This window comes from Ruditapes philippinarum, unplaced genomic scaffold, assembly GCF_026571515.1.
Source record: "Ruditapes philippinarum isolate M1 unplaced genomic scaffold, ASM2657151v2 ctg489_1_1_1_1, whole genome shotgun sequence".
Classification (NCBI taxonomy): domain Eukaryota; kingdom Metazoa; phylum Mollusca; class Bivalvia; order Venerida; family Veneridae; genus Ruditapes; species Ruditapes philippinarum.
In genome coordinates, this window is record NW_026863918.1 from 15,315 (window position 1) to 38,523 (window position 23,209).

General features: G+C 32.5%; 2 protein-coding genes across 3 annotated transcripts; one reads left to right on the forward strand and one right to left on the reverse strand.

Moving 5' to 3' along the window:
- Nucleotides 1-1,715: 1,715 nt before the first annotated feature.
- On the reverse strand, nt 1,716-7,658 carry LOC132723832 (N-alpha-acetyltransferase 80-like). Its single transcript, XM_060708623.1, has 5 exons — nt 7,458-7,658; nt 6,020-6,168; nt 5,348-5,423; nt 3,964-4,084; nt 1,716-3,250 (listed from the first exon to the last, which is right to left on the reverse strand). Exons 1-5 carry the CDS (start codon nt 7,595-7,597, stop codon nt 2,864-2,866), a joined length of 873 nt encoding a protein of 290 aa, XP_060564606.1. The 5' UTR covers nt 7,598-7,658; the 3' UTR covers nt 1,716-2,863.
- A 51-nt stretch (nt 7,659-7,709) lies between these two features.
- Nucleotides 7,710-23,209, forward strand: LOC132723831 (damage-control phosphatase ARMT1-like). 2 transcript variants are annotated; one of them, XM_060708621.1, is made up of 8 exons: nt 7,744-7,869; nt 9,828-9,982; nt 10,192-10,297; nt 11,226-11,336; nt 11,650-11,774; nt 16,881-17,046; nt 20,714-20,856; nt 22,030-23,209. In XM_060708621.1, exons 3-8 carry the CDS (start codon nt 10,223-10,225, stop codon nt 22,637-22,639), a joined length of 1,230 nt encoding a protein of 409 aa, XP_060564604.1. In that variant the 5' UTR covers nt 7,744-7,869; nt 9,828-9,982; nt 10,192-10,222; the 3' UTR covers nt 22,640-23,209. The 2 variants fall into 2 exon arrangements, with proteins under 2 accessions (XP_060564603.1, XP_060564604.1); XM_060708620.1 differs by lacking the exon at nt 9,828-9,982 and having other exon boundaries at nt 7,710-7,869; nt 22,030-23,206.

Sequence of the window (23,209 nt, forward strand, 5' to 3'; positions counted from 1 at the left end):
AGCTGGGTAGTTTTTCTCACATGAAAGAATCATTTGATACTGGCCCTGATCTTTTTTTCAGTGAACCCGATTGAATTGAATGCAATGTACATGTATATCAATATATTGGGACTTACATACAATTATACATGTATACGAATTACTATAAACATGTACATATTTCGTACATTATCATTTTTATACTGATATACGTATTTGTTTTAACATTTATAATGGTGTCCGTTTCACCTAAACACAATGAAGTAGAGAAAAAGAACACTGAAAATATATTGCATAAAATGTATGAGATTTATTTCCTTTTTTTTTTTTGGCATTAGCCCCTATTACAGAAAAAAATATGCATCAGACGATAAATTGATATCATAAATCTACTAGTATCACATTTTTGCAGTTTCTGTACGAGTAGTATAGAAGGTCTTCAACTCGTTCAAAACGCAAAATAGAATCATTGGGTAAATGTACGTGATATATTAACCTCAATGTACTTTAGAGAGCAAATTGCTTCTTTCTATATTTAGCATATACAGATTTGAACCACTGGTTAGTTTTGTTCCCTCAAGCGTTCTTTACAGATTAAAACATTAAATTTGATATTTTGATTGTTGTTGCTCTTGGAGACCCTGTGTTAAAAGGGAACCGATTTTACTGAATGAGGACATTATCAGGAATTTTAATGTAATCCATCAAGCTCATCAAATTATGTTTAACGACCACCAGCTTAACCTGGGAAATAACGAGCATATGTATCTAAACTATTCCATTAAAGCTGCAGGCCCCCAGATGAGCCAAAATATTTCAAGAAGAATTGACCAAGATTTTAAGAAAGTTAAAAGATTCAAGTAATAATGTGCGATAAAAGACAGATTTTGCAATATTTTACTACCCTAATAACTACATTAAATTGAAAACATATGAAACATTACAAGACTGCACAGAAGGCCAAGTGCCACAACTCTTCACTGCATTTTGACAAAGTTATGCACCTGTTTAATTTGGAAAATGTCCAAAAATATACCTTTTAATTAACTTTAAAGGCCCATTATGCTTCAGAAATGCTACCAATTTCCTTTCTCAAAAACATTTATTTAAGGTATCTCATTAGTTTTCAAAGTAATACTCAATTGCCATATACATGGACAATAGCTCTTTTGTCAGTCAGTATGATTAAAATGAATGAGTATTTTGTATGGAAGTCAAAATACTACTTTGTTTACATTTTACTACTTTTATGACAAATAACTGCACGTTTAGTTCTACTTTCTTCAGTTATTAAACATCTAACATGCTCTAAATCCATAATTCAAATACTTTTAAACTAAACTGCATGTTTGACATTTCTAAAGAATTGAAAAAATATATTGATTTCTGAAGCAAAATGTGCCTTTAAAATACAGTGCATCCATACACATGTATATCAATTTGAAACTTAATTGAAAAAAAAAAACAACACAAAATAAACTACGATAGTTTATGCCAAAAATACTGGCATTCCCATCTTTCCAAGGCAATTTCTCTCAAAGACATGCCTTTGTTAAGGCATGATTCGCTGAATACAATAGTTCTAGATTTGATAAAAGGGATCATAACAAAGATATAGATATTGAAGAACAGAAATCAGAACAAGATTATGATTTCTGTATACCTCCTTCAAAGCTATGTTTGAAGAGGATATAATGAAGAAATTTTCACTGTAAAAAAAATCATACAAACTAAAATAATAATTGTGAATTTTTTTATAAAATATTTATTTACTTTAAAGATAAATGTTACAAAATAGCAAATATTCATATTGCACTTTGCAGACGACAGAACACTCAAATTTGAAACATTCCAGGGCCAATATATGTCATAATATATATTGAATAACACAAATCATACAAATATTGGGATTAAAACAGTTTTCATAAAATACAAATTTTAATGCCTAAACCAGGTGTGTTTAAATAAATATCCTTGATAAATTTTCTATATTCTGAACATTTGACCATTTAATGTCAAGGTCATTAAAATGTCAAGGTCAAAATGATGGTTTAAGCTTATTATAGGCAAGGTCAACACAGTCAGAACAAAAACAAAAAAATCCTGAATTGACCTTTTGATGCAGCAGATAGGTAAGAAGTGAAGTATATGAGGCGCAATAGTGGGTGAGGTGTGCTTCAAAACTTACCACCCACCCCACCTGCTCTCCTGCCATTAAACTCATGTACATATACATGTATGTTATTTTATTATTTAAATTAAAACAGGCCATTGAAGGTTAAAGGGATGGTAACATAATTGTAATACATGTATATGAACAAGATGCAAAACCTACCACTGCTTTATTTTAATGACATATCCTCCTTATCAAGCCATTTTAGCTGCCAAATGACTGACATTCAATATGTGAAATGTGTAAAATTTATATCATGAAAGAATTTGACATTTCAGATGAGAAATATTGTCACTTACTATGTTTATGCAAACAAAACAAACCTCACTTGGTACTTCTCCAATATTTTAAAGGTTATATAAATCAAATTTGAAAAAAACAACAGAAACAGTAATATCAGAATAGTAAATGGTGAATTTATTAAATATCGGACAGTCGGTTGTTTTGTTGGGTTTTTTATATTGTAACAAAAGAATAGTCTTGAATCACTACACATCTACAAAAATATCTTTACTAAAATTAATAGATACATTAATAAGAGATTCATAAATTCAAGTTAATATTATAGTTTCTAAAATAACAACTTCCAAGTAAGATAACAGAAAATATCAATAAAATAACACAACTCATAACATATAAAAGTAGGCCCTGCAGATTCTTTCAACAATTAAAACAAGAAATAACAACACACTGGTAATTATTTTCATCTTATCAAGAGATGGTTTTCTTCATCCAAGAAACTAGTGCAGGATTCCAACGTGTTACTTTGTCGTTACCTTGGTTATCAGGTGATAATTTATTAACTACAGGAGCAATCACTGGTGGGGGAGGGGGTGGTGGTGGGGCGTTGGGAGGTGGAGGCGGCTGAGCTGTTACTTTATTAGTCACTGTCTCATTCCTAGATGTATTTGATGGTACAATATCGGATGTAGTCATTGATGAAAGTCTGTCACTTAAAATTGTATCACAATCTCCATGAGAATTATCTACATATTTAGTACTTTTATTCTCTTCTATCACATCTTCATGTAATTTGTCCACTTGTGAAGATTCTATATTTTTGGCAGTACTTCCTAAACTCCCTATCAATTTATTTGCCTGAAATAGACAATATGGAATACATTCAATACTCATCAATGCAAATTGACAAAGACCTCACATGCCCTGTGTGCATTATTTCAGGTACAAGCATGTACCAGACTCATTAAAATCATACCCTGACTGACGCTCCACTACCTTTCACTAGGTAGGAAAGATTAATGAAGCAAAAACAATCATCTGACTTTAATGTGATTGAAGCAAGCACCTGAGTAGAACCAACAACCTGCTATTGGGTAACTGGATAGATTATTAACTTGTTATGCTTATGATCTCTACACAAAATCAATATAACTACAGTAAATGGGACAGTACAAACATTCAAAATTACTATATGAAAACATTATATAATTACATTTCTTTTGATACTTTTGTTTTGTTGAAATTGGGTTTTAAGTCACACTAAAATCAAATTATTGTGACTTTCAAGCTTTACTGATTGAGGAAAGCCTCAGGTGTTCTCTCCATTGATAATTTCAGCCAAATATGGGCAACTCAGTAAAACCACAGACCTCCCTTAGGCTCGTAACCACACATGAAAGAATCCAAAGTTCCTTGTGGGATTTGAACAAACAATGGTGAAGCCAAACTAATTCAGTCAAGGACCTCAACTACTCACATGGCCCTATTATTTTGACACAATCTTTTTTCTACTTTCATAACAACATAGTGAGTATATAAATATGATATTGATCAAAATATCACAGACTTACGAAATGTTCCGGAATGATATCTGTATTAAATGTAACAATGGGTGAACAGTACTCGTATCCAAGATGTTCATAAAACTTCTGCTTATCGTGGGTAGTTAAATACATCACTTTATATCCTCGGCTGTAAACAATAACATAAAAGTAAAAATAAATATAAAGTGACCTAGATAATAAACATTTATTATAATGAACATTTGTAACATACAGTGTACTTTTCATTGGATTCCTTTGATAATTGCATATACTTTATTCATGGCTAATATCAATTTATAAAAAAAATTTTTTTTTCCCTTATAAAGAAAGTTTGGGGTATGATAAATTGTTATAAAGATTCTTGACAGATATTATAGCCATATATAACCAGTTGTTTGCAATATATCCCTGACCTAGTGATGTAGGTATAATCTTTTAAACTTATAACATATACAGTACCTATATGTAGGTCTATACAAAGAAAACAAAAAAAGACCTGTGTAAAATTGCATAAATAAATCATGCATGTAAGTGACCAAGTGAAATAAACTTCTACTTCATACTGAGAAAAAAAATTCAAATTCACAGAGTAAACTTTAAAAGAAACAAACTCAAATATCTGGACAATCTTTAAACCAGTTATGCTCTGAAGTTATCCTTCAACTAGCTTGAGATGTTATTATATTTATTTTTCATAGTTTCACAAACAAATAGTCATAGATTGCTGCAGCAGTACCAGAATTGGTTCGATCCCCGGGAGATGCTTTGGTAGTTTAGCGCGGAGGAAGGTAGTCTCGTACTGGTGTAACTCTCCAGGAACGATGGTTAGGAAACTACCCGCCTATATGACTGAAATACTGTTGGAAAAAGGCGTAAAATTTAACAAACAAACAAACAAACAAACCAGAATTTGATACAGACTGGCTGCCAATCTTCTCTTTCATCTCAGATATTTCCGAGAACCATCACAGGGGTAAAAGCATGACATTGTCTAGCATATCAGATTGGCATTTCTGTTAGTTTTACCAATGCACAATTAATTTGGATGACGTAATTTACTGTTATGAATGAAGTTGTAATTTCATTATAATGCTGTTGTAAATAGTTACAGGTGTTATGACATAAATTTCCATGAAAATTGTTTCATTAAGGTAAAGAGTTTAAAATATAATGGAATATGGAAGAGTATGCAAGATAAAATATCTGACATGCTTGGGGTTCGGATTGGAACATCTGTCCTTCGGGAACCTGGCATGGGCGGGTCCTCTCGGGACGGATATTCCAATCCAAACGCAACATATGACAAATATTATTATTGTATGACCATGTTATATTAATGTCTGGTATTAGTTCATAAGTATACAAATCATAAAGAATATTATGCACATAATCTAATATATGTATTACTTACCTTGCAGCAAATTCCTCAGTTTTGTTCATAACAATGCGCCCATAACCTTTGCCTCTGTGACTCTTCTTAACAACAACTACAACAAAATACATAAAATTCATGACATAGAATATACAGTAACATAAAGTGTATAAAACAATATAACTGCTGCAAAAATTAGTGTTTGAATTTTCAAAAAGAATACTTTTAAAATGCTTATATGAAACATATCATTTCCATAAAAGTAATCGGCACATGCAAGGAAAACAAGAACACAATATTTTGTTCCAGAACATTTTATTCTTATATTCGCCAATGGCAAAAAGCAAGTCTCCATAATAGCTTCGCTTTTTCTTTGAATAATGTAGCTAATATTGAACAGATCCAAATCCTTATTCGAAAAAGGATAAGTCCATTAAAGAAATCTAGTATGTTAAGATTTAATTTGCATTTTTTATTGGGAGGGGGGGATGGATTTATATAATATCTACACTGAAAAGGTCATAATGGTGAAATAGAACCTCAGATGCCCGTCCGTTTATTTTTTCAAACACAATGCATGTTAAATTGAATTGAAATTGAAAATATTATAAAATGTTTGGGTAAATTCATTTTAAGCCATGGGTTGTTTTAAAAATTGAAAAAAAAAATCACTGAACTTTATCACAAGGAAATAGATATATAAACCGGTACCTGATTCAACCAGACAACTCTGTACAGGCTGTCCACGTACTATAGACAACATACTATGGCCAACAACAAACTGTTTCCCATTATCTTCTTTCTTTAAAAGTACCAGGCATATTGGAAAATTGTCTTTAGATTTCTCTAAACTGTATAATCTGAAGTATAAATATCTTCAAAAAATGGCAATGTCTGTATTTTCTAAAGCTACATAAACTTCTTGAATTCATGAGTAGGTTTGTTATACTCTTTCACTTTTAGAATCAGGGCTTTATTTCCTTCTGAACTGCAGGGGCCATTATAGGGCTGCTTCCCCAAAGTAAAATTCTTTAAAATCATGCAGTTTTCCCAAAAAATAGAATTTACATCAAGTTTTTTCTTCCCCTTTTGCAAATAAACCTTGTAATTTTCCCCCAAAATTAAGGGCAGGGCTGCTTCCCCAACCTGTGAAAAAAAGCCCTGAGAATGGAGGCAGGGCCCATGGAGAGGTCAGGAACTTGTCCTTGATGGGATTAGGGGGCAATCTTAAAATGGATAAAACAGTAAATTTAATGTTAATTATGATGCAATACCAATATTTAATGCCTCCTCTCTGTCCCAATCATGATAAAACAGATCTAAAAACTAAAAAAAAAATTAAAAGGGGAATGGCCCTAAAAATGCACTGTGATTATCAACATACTAATTTAATTATATAGATGGTTTAATATAATCGATTTAAGGCTGAATCCTTAGATAATCGCCCTATGGCAAGGTTTGTAAGGTTTTCACATAACCAATGAAAATACTCCATACAAAAAAGGGAGAAATCTGCTGCGCCAGTTACTTTCATTATTTGACATATATTTATATTGGAAAAAAGCTTTGTTGTAATTTCATATGACGATTTGATTGAACAGTAATTACAAATAATAAATTAATTTTATCATATGTAAATGCTCAATACAAAAAAATATTCATTTATTTCCAGTAATTTTCACAAAAACCCAGCAGTCACATCTCAGTTGACCTACAATTGAGGTGACTTTTGTGATTAAATACAAATGTATCTACTTATTACTTTAAATAATTGTAATGACAGCTCTGTTTCCAAGTACCAAGATTTGAAATTTGGTGGAAAAATAATGGAGTTATGGAGTTCACATTAAGATGAGTGCTAAAATTGAGTGGCAAGCTGCATAGAACTATATAATAATAATTTATAAATAATATGACAGTAACAAAAGCTGAAATATCAGATAGTTCTACATCTTATTCTATTTTTTTTCTATTTTTTGAAAGTCATATACTAAAAGTATTTATACAGAAATATTTGTTCTTGTTTGTGAAAAAGAGTAGATGATGTAGGACAATTAGTCACTAAAGTGGGGCGAATCTTTATGGGGCGAATGTTATGTAGAGCGAACCAATAGTCAATACCAATTAGTTTTTATTGTAATTTTAATACCTCGCAGTTAAACTTCTTTTCCACTCTTCGTTAAGAACTTCTGCACATTCATTAATGAAACCAGGAACCTTATGGAGTGCTTGCAATTCCATCTTTGGAGTTGTGTGTTTTGATTGATTCCTAAATAAATTCCGCGTCATTGAGACGCATGGTCAAACCATTCTATTGAATAAACCTTTTCCTTACATAAAATCAACATAAGAAATAGATTCATAAAATGTAAATAAATATCCCTTTTAATTTAGGAAAATTTATTCAGTCTAATAAATGGTCGTCTAAAAGGACATAGACATAAAGCAGACAGAACTGGTAGCAGTAAGCAGACAAGCTGTCAAAAAACTTTGAAATCAAGCGTCTGAAGAAACATGGATGCAAACAACCCACCTCCACCACTTTCAGCCAAGTTTAAAGAGTTGAGTATTAATTTAGGATTATTTTATGAATTTTCTTTCGTCTTTCACATCGATATGATTATTTTTACTGTCCTTAGACTCGAAGGTCCAAATTAAATGGTACAAATTTGAATTGTTATAGGTTTTCGCGACGAGAAAGCTTAAAATCGAGATGTTAATAATTTTAGGTATCATTGTTACACAGATAAAAGGTTTAATATTAATTTGTCAGTGAAAAAAGAGTCAGAAAATGAATCGAGGGGAAGGTCGTTTGACTAGGCTATTACAGAAAGAGGACTTCATTGAGGTTTTTTGACACATCACTCAACAGACAGAACATGACTGGAAAAAATTTTCCAACATTTGTGTACCATTTGATGGATGTCTGTACCAAAAAAGTATGTGCAAATTTACAAAATGTTTGGACCTCAGTGGTGTTGCTATAGATGACATACATATTTTGGAAATACCTATCTATAAACTGTGATTGAGTAGCTGTAGATGACACATATACTTGCCTAAGGAGTGAAATAATAACTTCAACTTGCGATTATGACGAACCACAATTCAGAGTTGATGGTTCAATTCTTGATTTGTCATTGCTGTATTTTGATTTGATTCTCTTTTCTGATGTAAATTAAATGTTTCCTAAGCAAGCATTTTGTCATTAGTTATGCATTCTCCCGTAATCAATTAAAATGGGTGTAATGTAAACACTAAATGTTTTGTTTAAAAATGGTAGACAAACCACAAATTGTTGACACACTCATGGGTCACAAAAGCAAGTGTCTTTCGGTGTAGCTAAATATAGTTGTTGGTATTTTTTTTATTATTCCCAATAAAAAATTACAGTCTAACTTGCCGATGCGACCACATGTATTAAGCGTCTTTTGTCTTAAACGACCACTTTAATTTCCCCCGATCATTTTCTCTCTATATTTTTAATGTATTAAGCGACTTTTGCTCAACGTGACCAGTGACCGCTAATTAGTCACCTAATTGAGAGCAATCTTTTCATTAAACGGCCAATTTTACCTGTCAAGTAATTATGTTTTTAGAGAACGCCGCCTGACGTAATGTCACAAGTGTCAACAATCAAAACACAACAAATAAATGTGTGAAAAACTCTATTTCCCAAACCGTTTTAGCATAAGCAAATGAAGTTAAGTATACGCTTGTTGTGTATTATCCAAAAATATCGATTAAACAATGCAACGCTCTGCCCCTACTAATGTGGTATATACGCTTCACTTGTTTACATTTAGCCTGCATTGAATTGACCTTGAACTTGATCAGCAATTAAACTAGATGTAGTTTGTTTATTTCGAATGAGAAATGCACAACAGAAAAACATCTTCACTAATAGGGTTTTCATGTTGAAGACAAGGAAAAACAACGAAGAAGTCAAAAAATTCTGGAAAAATGTCAGACATGTACGTAAAGGATCAAAACTGTTTTGTCAATAAATATCAGAAATTTATTTTTTACATTGGCATCCATTTAGATTCTCGAGCGTACTAATTATTCAACATTTATATAAAAATGAAGTTGTTAAACATTCCCACCGCATAAGAAAGATGTCATTTGTAAATTTTGACTTTTATGTCATACTTTGTCTTAAGAGACCGTTTCATTAAGCGACCGTTTTGGGTGTTTCCCTTGCGCGGTCGCTTAATACAAGTTTGACTGTAATGTTAACATAGCCCGAGTACTCGAATTGAAAATCAAATTAAGAGAAAGGGAAATCGATGCACCCCAAATGCTTTGGCAGTAATAAAATCATGAAGGCCAGAAGTCATGAGTGATAAATTACAAGGCATATATATGAATGATAAACCATGTATTATTATATTTCATTGCAAAAGAAATAGTTACTTTTTCCATTCTAACATGCTAATGGAAAGAGTATTGATTAAAATATGATAAACTTTTTTAACACAGGGAAGTTGTTTTCAAGATGCCATTTGCTTTATTGCAGGGAGCGTTCTTTGTGGCGATTTTCTAGCATTAAATTCAAATTGGTAAAATCCAAGAACATTTTGCTCTTCTTATTGCCAATCACAGTCAAGTGCATGTGTGTTAACAGTTAAGTCAATGTTTCACACTTGTCAACTGGTATCAGCCAATCAGAGTGTGAGATTTTCTCAAAAATCTGGTAAATATAGCAGCTGAGGTTGCATTTTGTGTAACCAGCATAATTACAGATGCAACAAACACAGCATTCAATCATTGTTCATTTAAATGTTGATTTTATTTTGTTAATGCCAAGTTCTGAGTATTTTGATTACAATGCTACAGCCCTTAATTCATTTAAGAGTTAAATTTTATTATATATATTTCAGTTCCTTCGCTTACCCAACAGTAAAGGAGCGAATGCCATCTATAGTTGCAGGTGTAGCAGACACTGCCTTCAGAAGTAAAGTTTGGATAAAAGAAAAATATGGAGAGGTAAAATGTCTTTTTGAGAAGAAATTTGTTCCAGAGATAAAGAGGTCATTAACTGCCAAATATTTTGTTTGTTTATTTATACTAGTCGGCGTAGTCGCCAACATTTTGTTAAAAATAAAACATTCCTCTAGGACCTCAACCTACCAAGTATGTCGCAACACAGAAACAGGGAAGATTTAAAGAAGCCAAATATACATGTACATGTTTTTGCAGTACCCCCAGGTTTTAAAAAGATTGTAATATACCATGCTCATGTTTAGGTAAAATACTTTTATTGCAGAAAAAAAATGAAATCAAAAGAAATTCTTAATAAGTCAAATTCAAATGAGAGAATGCACAAACTATGTTTAGGAAGCTGCATTCCCTTTGGCTGATAAAGGTCCTTTCTTAATAAGCCTGCCAGTTGTTTTTGATGACACTATGTTTTCATACTGTGTTTACCTATAGTGTTTAGAGCGTAAATTTTAAACACAAGATATCTTTTCTGTGTCAGAGTATGTACCCGAATTCCCAAGATGTTTATTTTACATTTAAAAAGAGACTGTAATATAGCAATTAATTGTATTTACAAATGTCATATCTTAATTACATGCTCAAATTTAATCAAGTGCTTTTTATAGGCCAATGGATTTTTAAAACTTTTTTCTGCTTCTTTACAGTGATTTTCCATCTTATATAACAGACTCCAATTAAAGGCCTCTTCCCAATTGAAATTTTCTTTAAAATCATGCAAGTTTCCAAATAATCTGAACTTAAACCTGCTTTTTCATTCCCAAATTAGCAATTTTAGTGATAATTTTCCCTAAAATCAAGAGGCTAAGGCAGTATGGCCTCTTCCCAATTAATTGAGAAAAATCACTGCCTTATAATGTTTATTTTTGGAATTGTGTTTAATTCTTGTATGCATAACTTTATACTTCCCTTGTAGGAAGGATCTGAGGATCTAAAGAAGGTAGCTGGGGGTGTTTCTAAACTGAGAAATGAGATGATGACAGGAAAAGTTCTCATTCCAATTACTGACACTCGCTCTGATGTCAAGGTCAGATGAAAATTTAAATGGAAACTTATAACTAACAGATTAAGGTTAAAGATACAAGAAGCTTTATTTCAAATTAGTTTACAAATTATATAAAAAAAAAACATTAGCTGATAGCATAAACATGTTGTTAAAAGTTTAGTTTTCTGAAATCTGTTTTGTTATTGTATTATATAAACAATGTTATTAAATTTAACCCTTTACTTGTTGGGCTTTAAAGGGTTAGCCCTTGCCACCAGTATAGAGCCAGGTCAGTCTGCACTTCAAGTACAGTCTGACCAGGCTCTAAACAACTAATCTGTATTTATTATTTCAGCTGTGGAATGATTATCTAAGGGAGGTAACAGAGAGAGATGGTGAGGAACCAACCTGGTTTGTCTCCCCTTGGCTCTATGTAGAATGTTACATGTATAGACGAATACAGGAATCTGTTGAAAAATGGTAAACATAGACAATTAAACCTGCTGAAATTCTTAATTGGACTAATCAGCTTCTATTTTGGTACTGTCATGTATCATTTTGGTGATTTGGAGTTAAATAACCAACAATATAGAGTCAGACTGCATGGATGTGCAGGCTGGATTGGCTCTGGTGGCAAAGGCTAATCACTCTTGGTTCCAACATGTTTAAATCTCTAATTGCTAGTGTAGGGTTAATGATTGGCTTATGCCTCCAGTATTGATCTAGACCAACCTGTACACAGACCAGTCTTGTCACAGTCTGACTGGTCTTTTAATACTTATATTTACTATTTTGATAGCAAAAACCCTCACATTTACAATGGACAGTCCTTTTCAATTTGGCCAGGTCCATTATTCTAATTTAGGATGGTAAGGGTTTTATATTTTATACTCAAATTTTATATCAAGGCCCCTGATGATGTTTGACTTTTGCATCTGTAAGTGGGCATGTAATTAATGATATGTTCAGGCTTACTATGTTGACTAATAAGTCGCCACTATTTTTATGCTACCGGAAAAATTTTGGGGGAGCATATAGTCGCCGCCTTGTCCGTCCGTCTTTCCACACTCACGGGACAGTAATTATGTGACTAGAGGGACAATAGATAACTGTTCTTTCTCTTTGATGTCATTCATTCCGTTATGCTTTTATGTGGCTATTTTCTTTTGTGTGGCTTAAAAGAACAATAAAGAGAACAATAGAGTAGCTACATTATTACTCTCCTGTTAGAATGTCCGTCTGTCCATCTGTCCGCTTTTCTTGTATCAACATGAAACTTTGTAGGTTGATAGATCTCATTGAGTAAGTAAGCAGTGCACAAGAACCATAACTCTGCCTTGCCTAATTTTTGAATTATTGCCCTTTGTTTATTTTTACACTTTGAACTTTGTCTTGGACATAATTCTAAAGCTATAGGAGGTATCAACATGAAACTTTGTAAGTAGATAGATCTCATTGAGTAGGTTTGCAGTGCACAAGAACCATAACTCTGCCTTGCCTAATTTTTGAATTATTCCCCTTTGAACTTTGTCCGGGACATAACTCTAAAACTATAAGAGTTATCAACATGAAACTTTGCAGATAGATAGATTTCATTGAGTAGGTTTGCAGTGCACAAGAACCGTAACTCTGTCTTGCCTAATTTTGGAGTTATTGCCCTTTGTTAATTTTGACACTTTGAACTTTATCCAGGACATTTCTCTAAAATTATAAGTGATATCAACATGAAACTTTGTAGATAGATAGGTCTCATTGGGTAAAAGTGCAGTGCTAGGAATTATAACTCTGCCTTGCCTTATTTGAAGTTATTACCCTTTGTTTATTTTTACTTTTGTCTGGGACATAACTATTAGAGATATCAACATGAAACTTAGTAGGTAGATAGATATCATTGGATAGAACTGCAATGCTTAAAGAACCTAAACAAAGGCTTGTCTAATTTTGGAGTTATTGCCCTTTGTTCATTTTTACACAGAATTTTACCTGGAACATAACTTTGAAACTATAAGAGATATCATCAGGAAACTTTATAGATAGATAAATCTCTTTAAATAGAAGTGCAGTGCAAAAAAAACATAACTCCGCCTTGCCTTATTTTGGAGATTTGCCCTTTGTTTATTTTTTTTAATTTTCCTGTGTCCAAAACCTTCTTGGGGAGCATCACCCGGTTCAACCGGTTCTTGTTTCTTTAGAAAACATATTGTGTATAATGCATGACACTCTACAATTTAAATTTATTGGGAATAAACATGTAAATGTTTGTGCTTTCTGGAATATTTTTGCCTACAAATAAGAAATCTAGAAAGCCAAAAATTTACAATAAACAAGGTAGTTGCCCATTTGAACCTTTGCTCATTCTTCTGCCTGGCAACTTACTGTTTCTCATAGCTCATTCATTCATTCACTTATAACACGGATGCCATAATTCAGGCTGTCAACCAATTCCTATATTCCTATAAAACTCCTATATTTTGGGTCGGAATCCTATATTTTAAAAAAACCTCCTATTTTTCCTATATTCTCCTATATTTTGAATATTTTTCCTATATTTTTTTTAAAATATATTGCCAAGGAATTCAAAAAGGTTTAAATTTTGGTACTGCTTTTGGACTTTTGTATTTGACAGGTAAGAGAATGTGTATGCCTGCATCAGCATCACATTACTTATATGCTCAAGGCTGCTGAGCTCCATATAGCCATCTGCATTGTCACCATGAAAAGCAGTGCATCAGTTTGTCAACTTTATTTCAGGTGACCATTCAGATGATGGTCATGCATTGCTGTAACTTTCTGCTGATGCTGTGGTTCAAAGCTAATGCAGGCTGTCCAGCATCCCTTAAATTCCTAAAAAAGTGAAAAATTCGAAGGGAATTTCTAAAAATGCCTTATTTTTTCACTGAAATTCCTAATTATTTTTACTTTTGTACTAAACATACTTATAACGTGTAACCCTGTAAACATAACTCAAAGTCAACCATGGTTTGAACATTGTCAAAAATGATTTGGCCATGCTTTGCCAACTCAAAATTGATGACATTGAAATGGTTTCGTTTCAACTAAAAGTTACTTTGACTATGTCAGTAACATTGCTATTTCATAATCAAAGCATTTGTTGATAATCATGTTGACAGTAAAAATTAACAGCAAAAACACTACCATATCATTGTCCTGAAACTTAAATCATAACCATAAGAGTCCACTTATTCTGGAATATTTTGACACTGTTTTGCCAACTCCAGATATCTTGAATTTTGAATGTAGGACGAAACCCCACCAGTTAAAACCCCACCACTCAAAATTTTATAGAGTGGACAAAACCCCACCACTAAATTTTATAGAGTGGACAAAACCCCACCACTTAATTTTACAGAGTGGACAAAACCCCACCACTTCAGTTTTATAGAGTGGACAAAACTTTCTTGTAAACATGTTAAAAAACAAACACTTGTGCATCAGCAGAAACTCAAAAGAATGTGTGAACAACTCATTAATAAGGAGAAGACTGTACCCGCGAGTTTCTGCAGGCTATCAGCCACAGTATCCACTTAAACTAAGTACAATGAAGTACAATGAAGGAAAATTGACTGAACTGAATAAATTAGAAATGTGCTATAAAATTGTGCTATTTTTTAATCATTAATTGATGAAAATGTGCTACATTCTTGATTAATAGTAAGTAGTTTATTTTTTTTATATAAATAAAATGAAGAAATGAATTTGAAGAAACTAAAAATAATGGATAATTCAAGGCCATAAGTGTGGCACAGTCTCAAATAAATGACTACTCTTTGATGTTGATTAAACAGTTTGTAAATTATTTGTATAACCTCTTATATTACACAAATGTTATTAATATATTGAAATTAAAAAATAAAATGTGAAAATGTGTACTGTATATTATATATATTTTAATTCATCAAATCATGCCCAATAATTGGTAAGTGGTGGGGTTTTGTCCACTCTGTAAAATTTAGTGGTGGGGTTTTGTCCACTCTATAAAATTTAGTGGTGGGGTTTTGTCCACTCTATAAAATTTTGAGTGGTGGGGTTTTAACTGGTGGGGTTTTGTCCGTCTTTCATTTTTTTTGTTCATTTTATCCAAATTTCTGAAGTGGTCCATTTGTATCATATCATATTTGAAAATGATCATTATGAAGCTGTTGTTACAAAATCTATATTAAAAACATGTTTAAATAGTTGTCAAAAATTAATGAACAATTTGTTTACTCACAACTCTTTTATTTAAATCTTAATGATATCAAAAAAAACATTGTAAAGTACTGAATGGGTTAACATAGACTTTGAAAAATTAATTCTTTCCCTCATACTTATTTATTCTTTTCGTATCTTTGTAGGAGAAATTGCTTATTTTGCCACAAAGTTATCAATTTCATTCAGTTCTTGTTCTTTCATTCATATGGTGCATTTTAGGAAAGGAAGACTCATATAATTAATCACACTCAAAATAATTTGGCAGTTCAGTAATATAAAGCTCATTTCCAATTACAATGTACACACATTTTGTAATTATGTGATCTAGATAAACTGCAATTGAATGGTCTGTGTGATGAACTTTTTTTATGTGCAATTCTTTGTGTTGATAAATTTATTCAAATGACTGTAATAAGGCAAATGCCTTTTTACTTTTTACCTACCTTTACAAAAAATTTCATTTGTCCATAATTATGACTCAAAAGCTGTAATGTGCAAGAATTTCACTGTGTAAGAATTCCTTTTAGACCCTTGTGGTTATAAAATTCTGAAAACATAGGAAGAACATGTTCTTTTTGACATGTACAGCCATTTTAAAAAATATGGTTTGAACATGATTTGACTATGACCATTTCCGCAGGGGAGGCAGTTGACCAGTGAGTCCACACTGGTAGCACCTTTGCTCTATTACTCAACTAGAGCATTATTTGTGAGTTACTTTTGTGTCAAATATGCAAAGGTTAGCCCACATCATGGTCTTTTGGGACCTTAGTTTATTTAGTCATAAAATTGCAAATTTTAGCCCTAAAATTTCTTTTATGTACCCTAAAATTCCTAATTTTAGCCCTAAAATTTCTGAAATATTACCGTAAAATTCGCCCTAATTTTATGTCGGAAGGTGCTGGACAGCCTGCTAATGGTTTCCTTCACTTATAGGGTAGGCATTTTATTGTAGAAACAGCATGTGTAAAAGTAAGAATAATTTACATTTATATAAGCATTGGTAAGTTAAACAATTTAAGTTGAAAACTCCTATTTTTTTGCCTCAAAATGGTCCAAAAACTCCTATATTTCCTGCTAAAATATTCCTATATTCCTCCTATATTTTGGATAAGACCTGGTTGACAGCCTGCATAATTGAGAATCCATCATCCAGTTGGGTTTCTTGTTGATTAAGGCAAGTTACCAATACAGAAAATAGGTGATTTTGCTTTTAATCAAAGTAAGAGCTTGTGTTTAACATGTGTTTTATCACAGTGACAGGAAGAAGCATCTATTGCAATAACAGATATTTGATCTTGTTTATATAAAATACTATTTCTTTTTTTTTCTCGTATATTTGTTGAATATGTTTTCTTATATCTTCATTTTCAGCAATATATTAAACAAGTTTGACGTATTTATGGATCAGAAACGGAAGTCTCTGCTCGATTCTGCTCAACCTACATTAATACTGCTCAACTATCTAATGACTGTTGTGAACGACCTTGACTCCGGTGAAACATCTGACAAACAAAAACTATTCAAACAGCTGATGCAGGTAAATATACCTTACCACACTATATTTCAGAGACCGAAAATTCCACTTGTCCGCATTGTAATTACAAGTAGAATTTAAGAGAACTTGATGCAAGACAAGTAGAAAAATATTGCCTGCACATTGGATTTAGAAGCTACTCATTCTGCAGGACGAGTGATTCTGACAATTTATTTTGATGCCTGACTTTGTAAAATGGGCATGCCCTGCTTCTAATTTGGAACAGTTCATTTGGGAGAATAGGGAGAGCTTTTGGCATTGGCATTAGTGTGACGTCACACCTATTGTACTCACCCCGGTATCAGCATCGCTGTCACACGTAGGTTAAGTTCTTGCATGCAAGTTAGTGTCTTCAAAACTACTTAAGGGTATATGTTGAATCTTCATACACTTGTTCTCTGTGATAATCTAACATAATGGGCACATGTCTCATAACTCTTGAGTTACCTTTTTACAGATTTATGCCCCTTTCCGTAATGTCAGGCACCAAGAATTGTTGAGCATGCTGTCTCATGGACAGCTCTTGTTTATTTAAGGGATGTTAAAATTGAATTGCCAAATGCCGTTACAGTGTAAATTTATGCAGTTTTACCAGGAACTTATTTATATTTTTGCTTCTTGAATTATTATACTGATATCCCTTATACTAAGAATGGACTAATTCGGATTCAAATAGTACCATTATCCAAATGTAGCAGACTAATGTATAAAATGCTTCTGCATTATTGAGTTTAATGATATGGCAATTAATTGCAGTTATAGCTTGCCTAAACAGTTCATAATAGGTACTATTAAAGTGAAGTGAAGTTTAGTTATTTTATATTTAAAACTGTTTGGGTGTAGATCTATTTAATATTAGATATTATAGGTCTGAGCAAGACATATTTTATTATGTGAGAGATATTTAAGCTCCAAATAAGGAATGACAACTATGAGAAAAAAACTAGCATTTGTTAGTTAAGTTGTCTCCCTTTGTCCGACACTCAAATGATCTATGTATTATTTAATATTAGTGGATTTGTAAATCTTTTTATATGTAATGCAATAGTATGAGCAATAAAACTATAATTTATGTGTATTTTGAGCATAATGCTCTCATATTTATTGAAAATCTAGCATATGAGACTTATCTTTAAACACAATCTCATAGTGTACTTTTTTCGAAAGTAAATTTGAGCGGAGTCACGACAAAACCAACATAGTGCGTTTGCGACCAGCATGGATCCAGACCAGCCTGCGCATCTGCGCAGTCTGATCAGGATCCATGCTGTCCGCTTACCAACTCTATTACAAGTAGAGAAACTGATAGCGAACAGCATGGATCCTGATAAGACTGCGCAGATAAGCAGGCTGGTCTGGATCCATGCTGGTGGCAAACCAATTATGTTGGTTTTGTTGTGACGCAGCTCATTTATTGATCAAATTGCAACCATAGATAATTAATTGTTGAATAAGCTAAATATTCTTGTGTCAATCAAAGTGGTTTTGTTGTCAGATTTTTTTCCAAGTATTTCTGTGTATAAAGAGTTAAATTCATACATTTTTGTGATGACATAACCCTTAACCTGCAGAATTTGAGCTTTGAATTTGGAGCAGGCCATTCAAAGTTTGAAAGAGCTCTACTGAAATCGAAAAGCCTAAAAACATTAAATATAAAATTCTTGTATAGATCAACTTGGGCAGTAAATAATGAGAAATATAAAAAAATATTTAAGAAATGTACTTAGAATTAAATTCTACATTAATTCTTATGTGCCTTTTAGCCTAATTTTAGTAAAAATTGTTTAAACGCTTTTTCCTTTCAAGGCCATTTTGCAGTTGAAAGGTTATTCTGAAAAAAATCTAAAAAAGAAAGGAGTGACTGAATGATCAGAAATTTTCCACACAATTTATGGGTCCATATTCAATCAGATGGTATAAAAAATTTCAAATCTTAAAAAAAAACAAACAACAAAAACCCAAATAATTCCAATTGTGTCTGGTTAAAAACTGTAGCAAAATTGAGCTAGCTTTACAGTCGTATCACAATATGTATTATATGTTATGCCTGTAGGGCTTTGAAAGATTGCTATATGACTATACTAGTATAAAATAACTGAAGATCCAAAAAATCAAAGGAAGAATATATAATATTAACAATGGTTTAATATTTGCCAGTTTTTATGCCCCCGGGCATATAGTAATTGAACCGTCCGTCTGTCCGTCCGTCTGTCCGTACGAGGTTAACCTAGAACGGCAAGTTGGATTTTTCTTAAGTTCTACCTGTACCAATGGCTTCTAAGTTTACACACTTACTAATCAATACAAAGTACATGATCTGGGCAAGTTTCATAACTCTGGCTTTCATATTTACCAAGTTATTGCCCTTTTCAGCACTTAGAAAATGAATAATGGTTAACCTAAAACGGCAAGTTGGAAATATCTTAAGTTCTATCTATACTAATGGCTTTATAATTTCCACACTTACTTATCAATACAAAGCACATGATATTACCAAGTTATAAAACTGTGTCATCCATATTTCCCAGTTATTTCCCTTTTTTCACTTTGAAAATAGGGCCTTGTCTGGTTAACCTATTTTGGCAAGTTGGATTTATCTTAAATTTCTCCTAATTACTTAATTTCTTTACTGATATCTTTCATATTTAGTAGGTGGATACCTTTGATGGTCCTCTAATTTTTTTTGGAGTAAGCAGTCTCTAGGGTCAAGGTCAAGGTCACTGGTTTAAAAAATAAATATAAACCTTTTTGCTCATACAGCCTTTATTTTTTAGTTGATGTCTTAGTTTAATACAAACATCTCCTTCTTTGGGTGTAGTATGGGGTCATTTGGGTCAAGGTCAATGTTACCAATGTCAAGGTCACCAATGTTAAAAATAGATTTTTACAGGTGTATTGACCTTATTCTATAGACAGATGTTATTTATAATTGATAGAAACATAATCTTTGATGGAGTTAGTGGTCAGTTGGGTCAAGGTCACCAGTGCTAAAAATAGATTTTTACACATTTGCTCATACAGCCTTTATTAAGTGACAGATATATTTTATATTTGGTAGGAAGATAACTTGCATGGTATTCATCCTTTTGATTGGGGTAGGGATCAGTGGGTCAAGGTCACTTGTGCTAAAAATAGATTTTTACACTTTTGCCCATACAGTTTTTATTTATTGACAGTTGTATTACATATTTGGTAGGAAGATAACTTACATGGTATTCTTTTGGATAGAGTTAGGGGTCAGTTTGGTCAAGGTCACCAGTGCTCAAAATAGATTTTTACACTTTTGCCCATACAGCCTTTATTAAATGACAGATGTATTTCATATTTGGTAGGAAGATAACTTGCATGAAGTTGAATATTTTTCAACTTCACAAGTCAGAGCAATGACTTAGCAACTTATATTTTTCACAAATACAAAATGCCATGACTTTGTCAAGCTATAAAACTTGTGTTTACAATTTTTTGGCGATTTTTCTGTCCATAACTGAGTGAATGGGTAAACATTTTTTTGAAGTATTGCTACTGACAAGAATCTGAGCCGGGGGCATTTGTGTTTAACAAACACGTTCTTGTTTTTCCTCTCATACAATCAATATAATTATCATAAAAGTAATAAAAAATTGTTTTTATAAGAAACTTTAGAATGATCGTAAACATGTTTGTTTTTCAGATCTCCCTGTGGGGAAACAAGTGCGACTTGTCAATCTCAGGTGGTCAGGACAACGCACAAACTTCCTGTCCGTTAGATCAAGTAAACAAACTCAGGCAGTTCATACTAAGAGATGACCTCGACCAAGTCTGGCAGCATTTAAGGTGAGCTGGCTTTCTTGGAATATTCTGGTTCCTATAGGTTTGGCTGTATGTTACTTTGTCCTGGTTGACATACCCCTGGGTCAGAATTGTCAATGTCACAAGGGTCACCTTTTTCTATAGACTTGTATAGGAAAACACAAATCTTGTGGAAATTTACAATGCCCAGAGCTTGTATATTTGGCATGTAATGAATCTCTATTTTGTAAATCATGCAGGTTGTCACTTGAGTAAACTGTACTCAACTAATATAAAATGAGCCGCATCACAACAAAATCAACATAATGGGTTTGCGACCAGCATGGATCCAGACCAGCCTGCGCATCGGCGCAGTCTGATCATGATCCATGCTGTTCGCTATCAGTTTCTCTACTTTTAATAGGGTTGGTAAGCGAACAGCATGGATCCAGATCAGACTGCGCGGATGCGCAGTTTATGCTGATCGCAAGCTCATTATGTTGATTTTGTTGTGACGGTTCATTTGATTTTATATACATGTCCTTGCATCTGCCTTTAAAGTGGATAGGTCTACAATGGGCTCATTTTCCATTAGTATTTCAAATATTGATAAAAACTAAAGAAATGTATCATTGTTGATTTTTAGCTTTGTCACCTTTGATATTTTAATAGTTTCCTTTCCTTTGACTGATTATTGTAATGTCCAGTAATGTCTACTAATGATGTTTATTATTAATAATCATCTGATAGTGATGCTTGCTTAAAGCTGCAAGTCTCCAGATTTGTGAAAATTTTTAATAAACTACTAAAAAGTGTTCTAATGGGTAAAAATGTGGTAAGATGACTATTACAGTATATTTATATAAATATAAAGATACCTCTTCTTTGTTAGTAACAGGATAGGACTTTAGTGATAAAAATAATAAATTGTATTAAACTTTGTTTTAGTATATAAAAGTTTTATGTTTATTTGTTGTTGTTTTTTGTGGTTTTTTTTTTTAGTATTTACACATTTCTTAAAGTATATTTCTTAAGGTATTAATGAAGACTGTATCTTTACTTTATAACTTGCTTACTACACAAACTATAATAAAATATGAATAAGTTTTCTAGAGTTTGATTTTTTTGAAGATTTATTTTTTTTCTTATCTGAAGGCATGCCACTACAAGCCTAGAAGCCTTAATGTTGTTCATTTTCTGTATTGACATTTGTTTCAGCTCTAAATCACCATCCAGGGTTGATATAGTTTTGGACAATGCAGGGTTTGAACTTATCACTGACCTTTGTCTGGCTGAGTTTCTTATCTCGGCCAAGCTTGCCAGTAGTGTGCATCTTCATGCAAAAGCGTTCCCATGGTTTGTGTCTGATGTAACAAAGGATGACTTTGACCATACATTCCAATTCTTTATGCAGAACAATAGCTTAGCCATGGACATGTTTCTGAAGAGATGGAAAGGGAGGATAGAAGATGGTTCCTGGGTATTTAAAGTTCATGATTTCTGGACATCACCGTTTGCCTACTGTGATATGAATAAATACATGCCAGAATTATATACAGACCTTGGCAATTCCACGCTTATTATTTTCAAAGGAGATTTGAACTACAGGAAGCTTGTAGGTGACAGGAATTGGCCTACTACCACACCATTTGAAGATAGCCTGTGCGGCTTCCACCCGGCACCTCTTTGTGCCTTAAGGACTCTGAAAGCAGATTTAGTGACTGGTCTGGAAGAGGGAAAAGCGGAAGAAGTTAAAGAACAGGATAGGAACTGGATGATTAATGGTAACTGGGCTGTGGCAGTTTACTGTGACAGAATTGTGCAATAATGTAAGCAAAAATTGTGGAATAATGTAAGCAAAAATTGCGGAATAATGTAAGCAAAAATTGCGGAATAATGTAAGCAAAAATTGTGGAATAATGTAAGCAAAAATTGTGGAATAATGTAAGCAAAAATTGTGGAATAATGTAAGCAAAAATTGTGGAATAATGTAAGCAAAAATTGTGGAATAATGTAAGCAAAAATTGTGGAATAATGTAAGCAAAAATTGTGGAATAATGTAAGCAAATAGAATGGGAATTTAAAGATTGTTTTGATACTGCTTCAATGTTTAGGGTTGAAAATGTACACTATTTTTGTGACTTAAATGCATATCCAGTGTACTTTTTAAGACTCAAAATGCTATTTTTTACATTTTCATTTTACAAAATAATTCCTGCTCTTGTATCAGTCAATCATGTTGTATAAGAGTAATATGGGAGTTTTGATTGTTGTTTTGGAATATCATGAAGTTTATATAATCTATATACACGGCTACTGTCCAATTATCAAGTAAATTTTTTCCATTTTTCTTATATAAAAATTCTTTACTATTATAAATTTGTTATAAAGTTTCCTG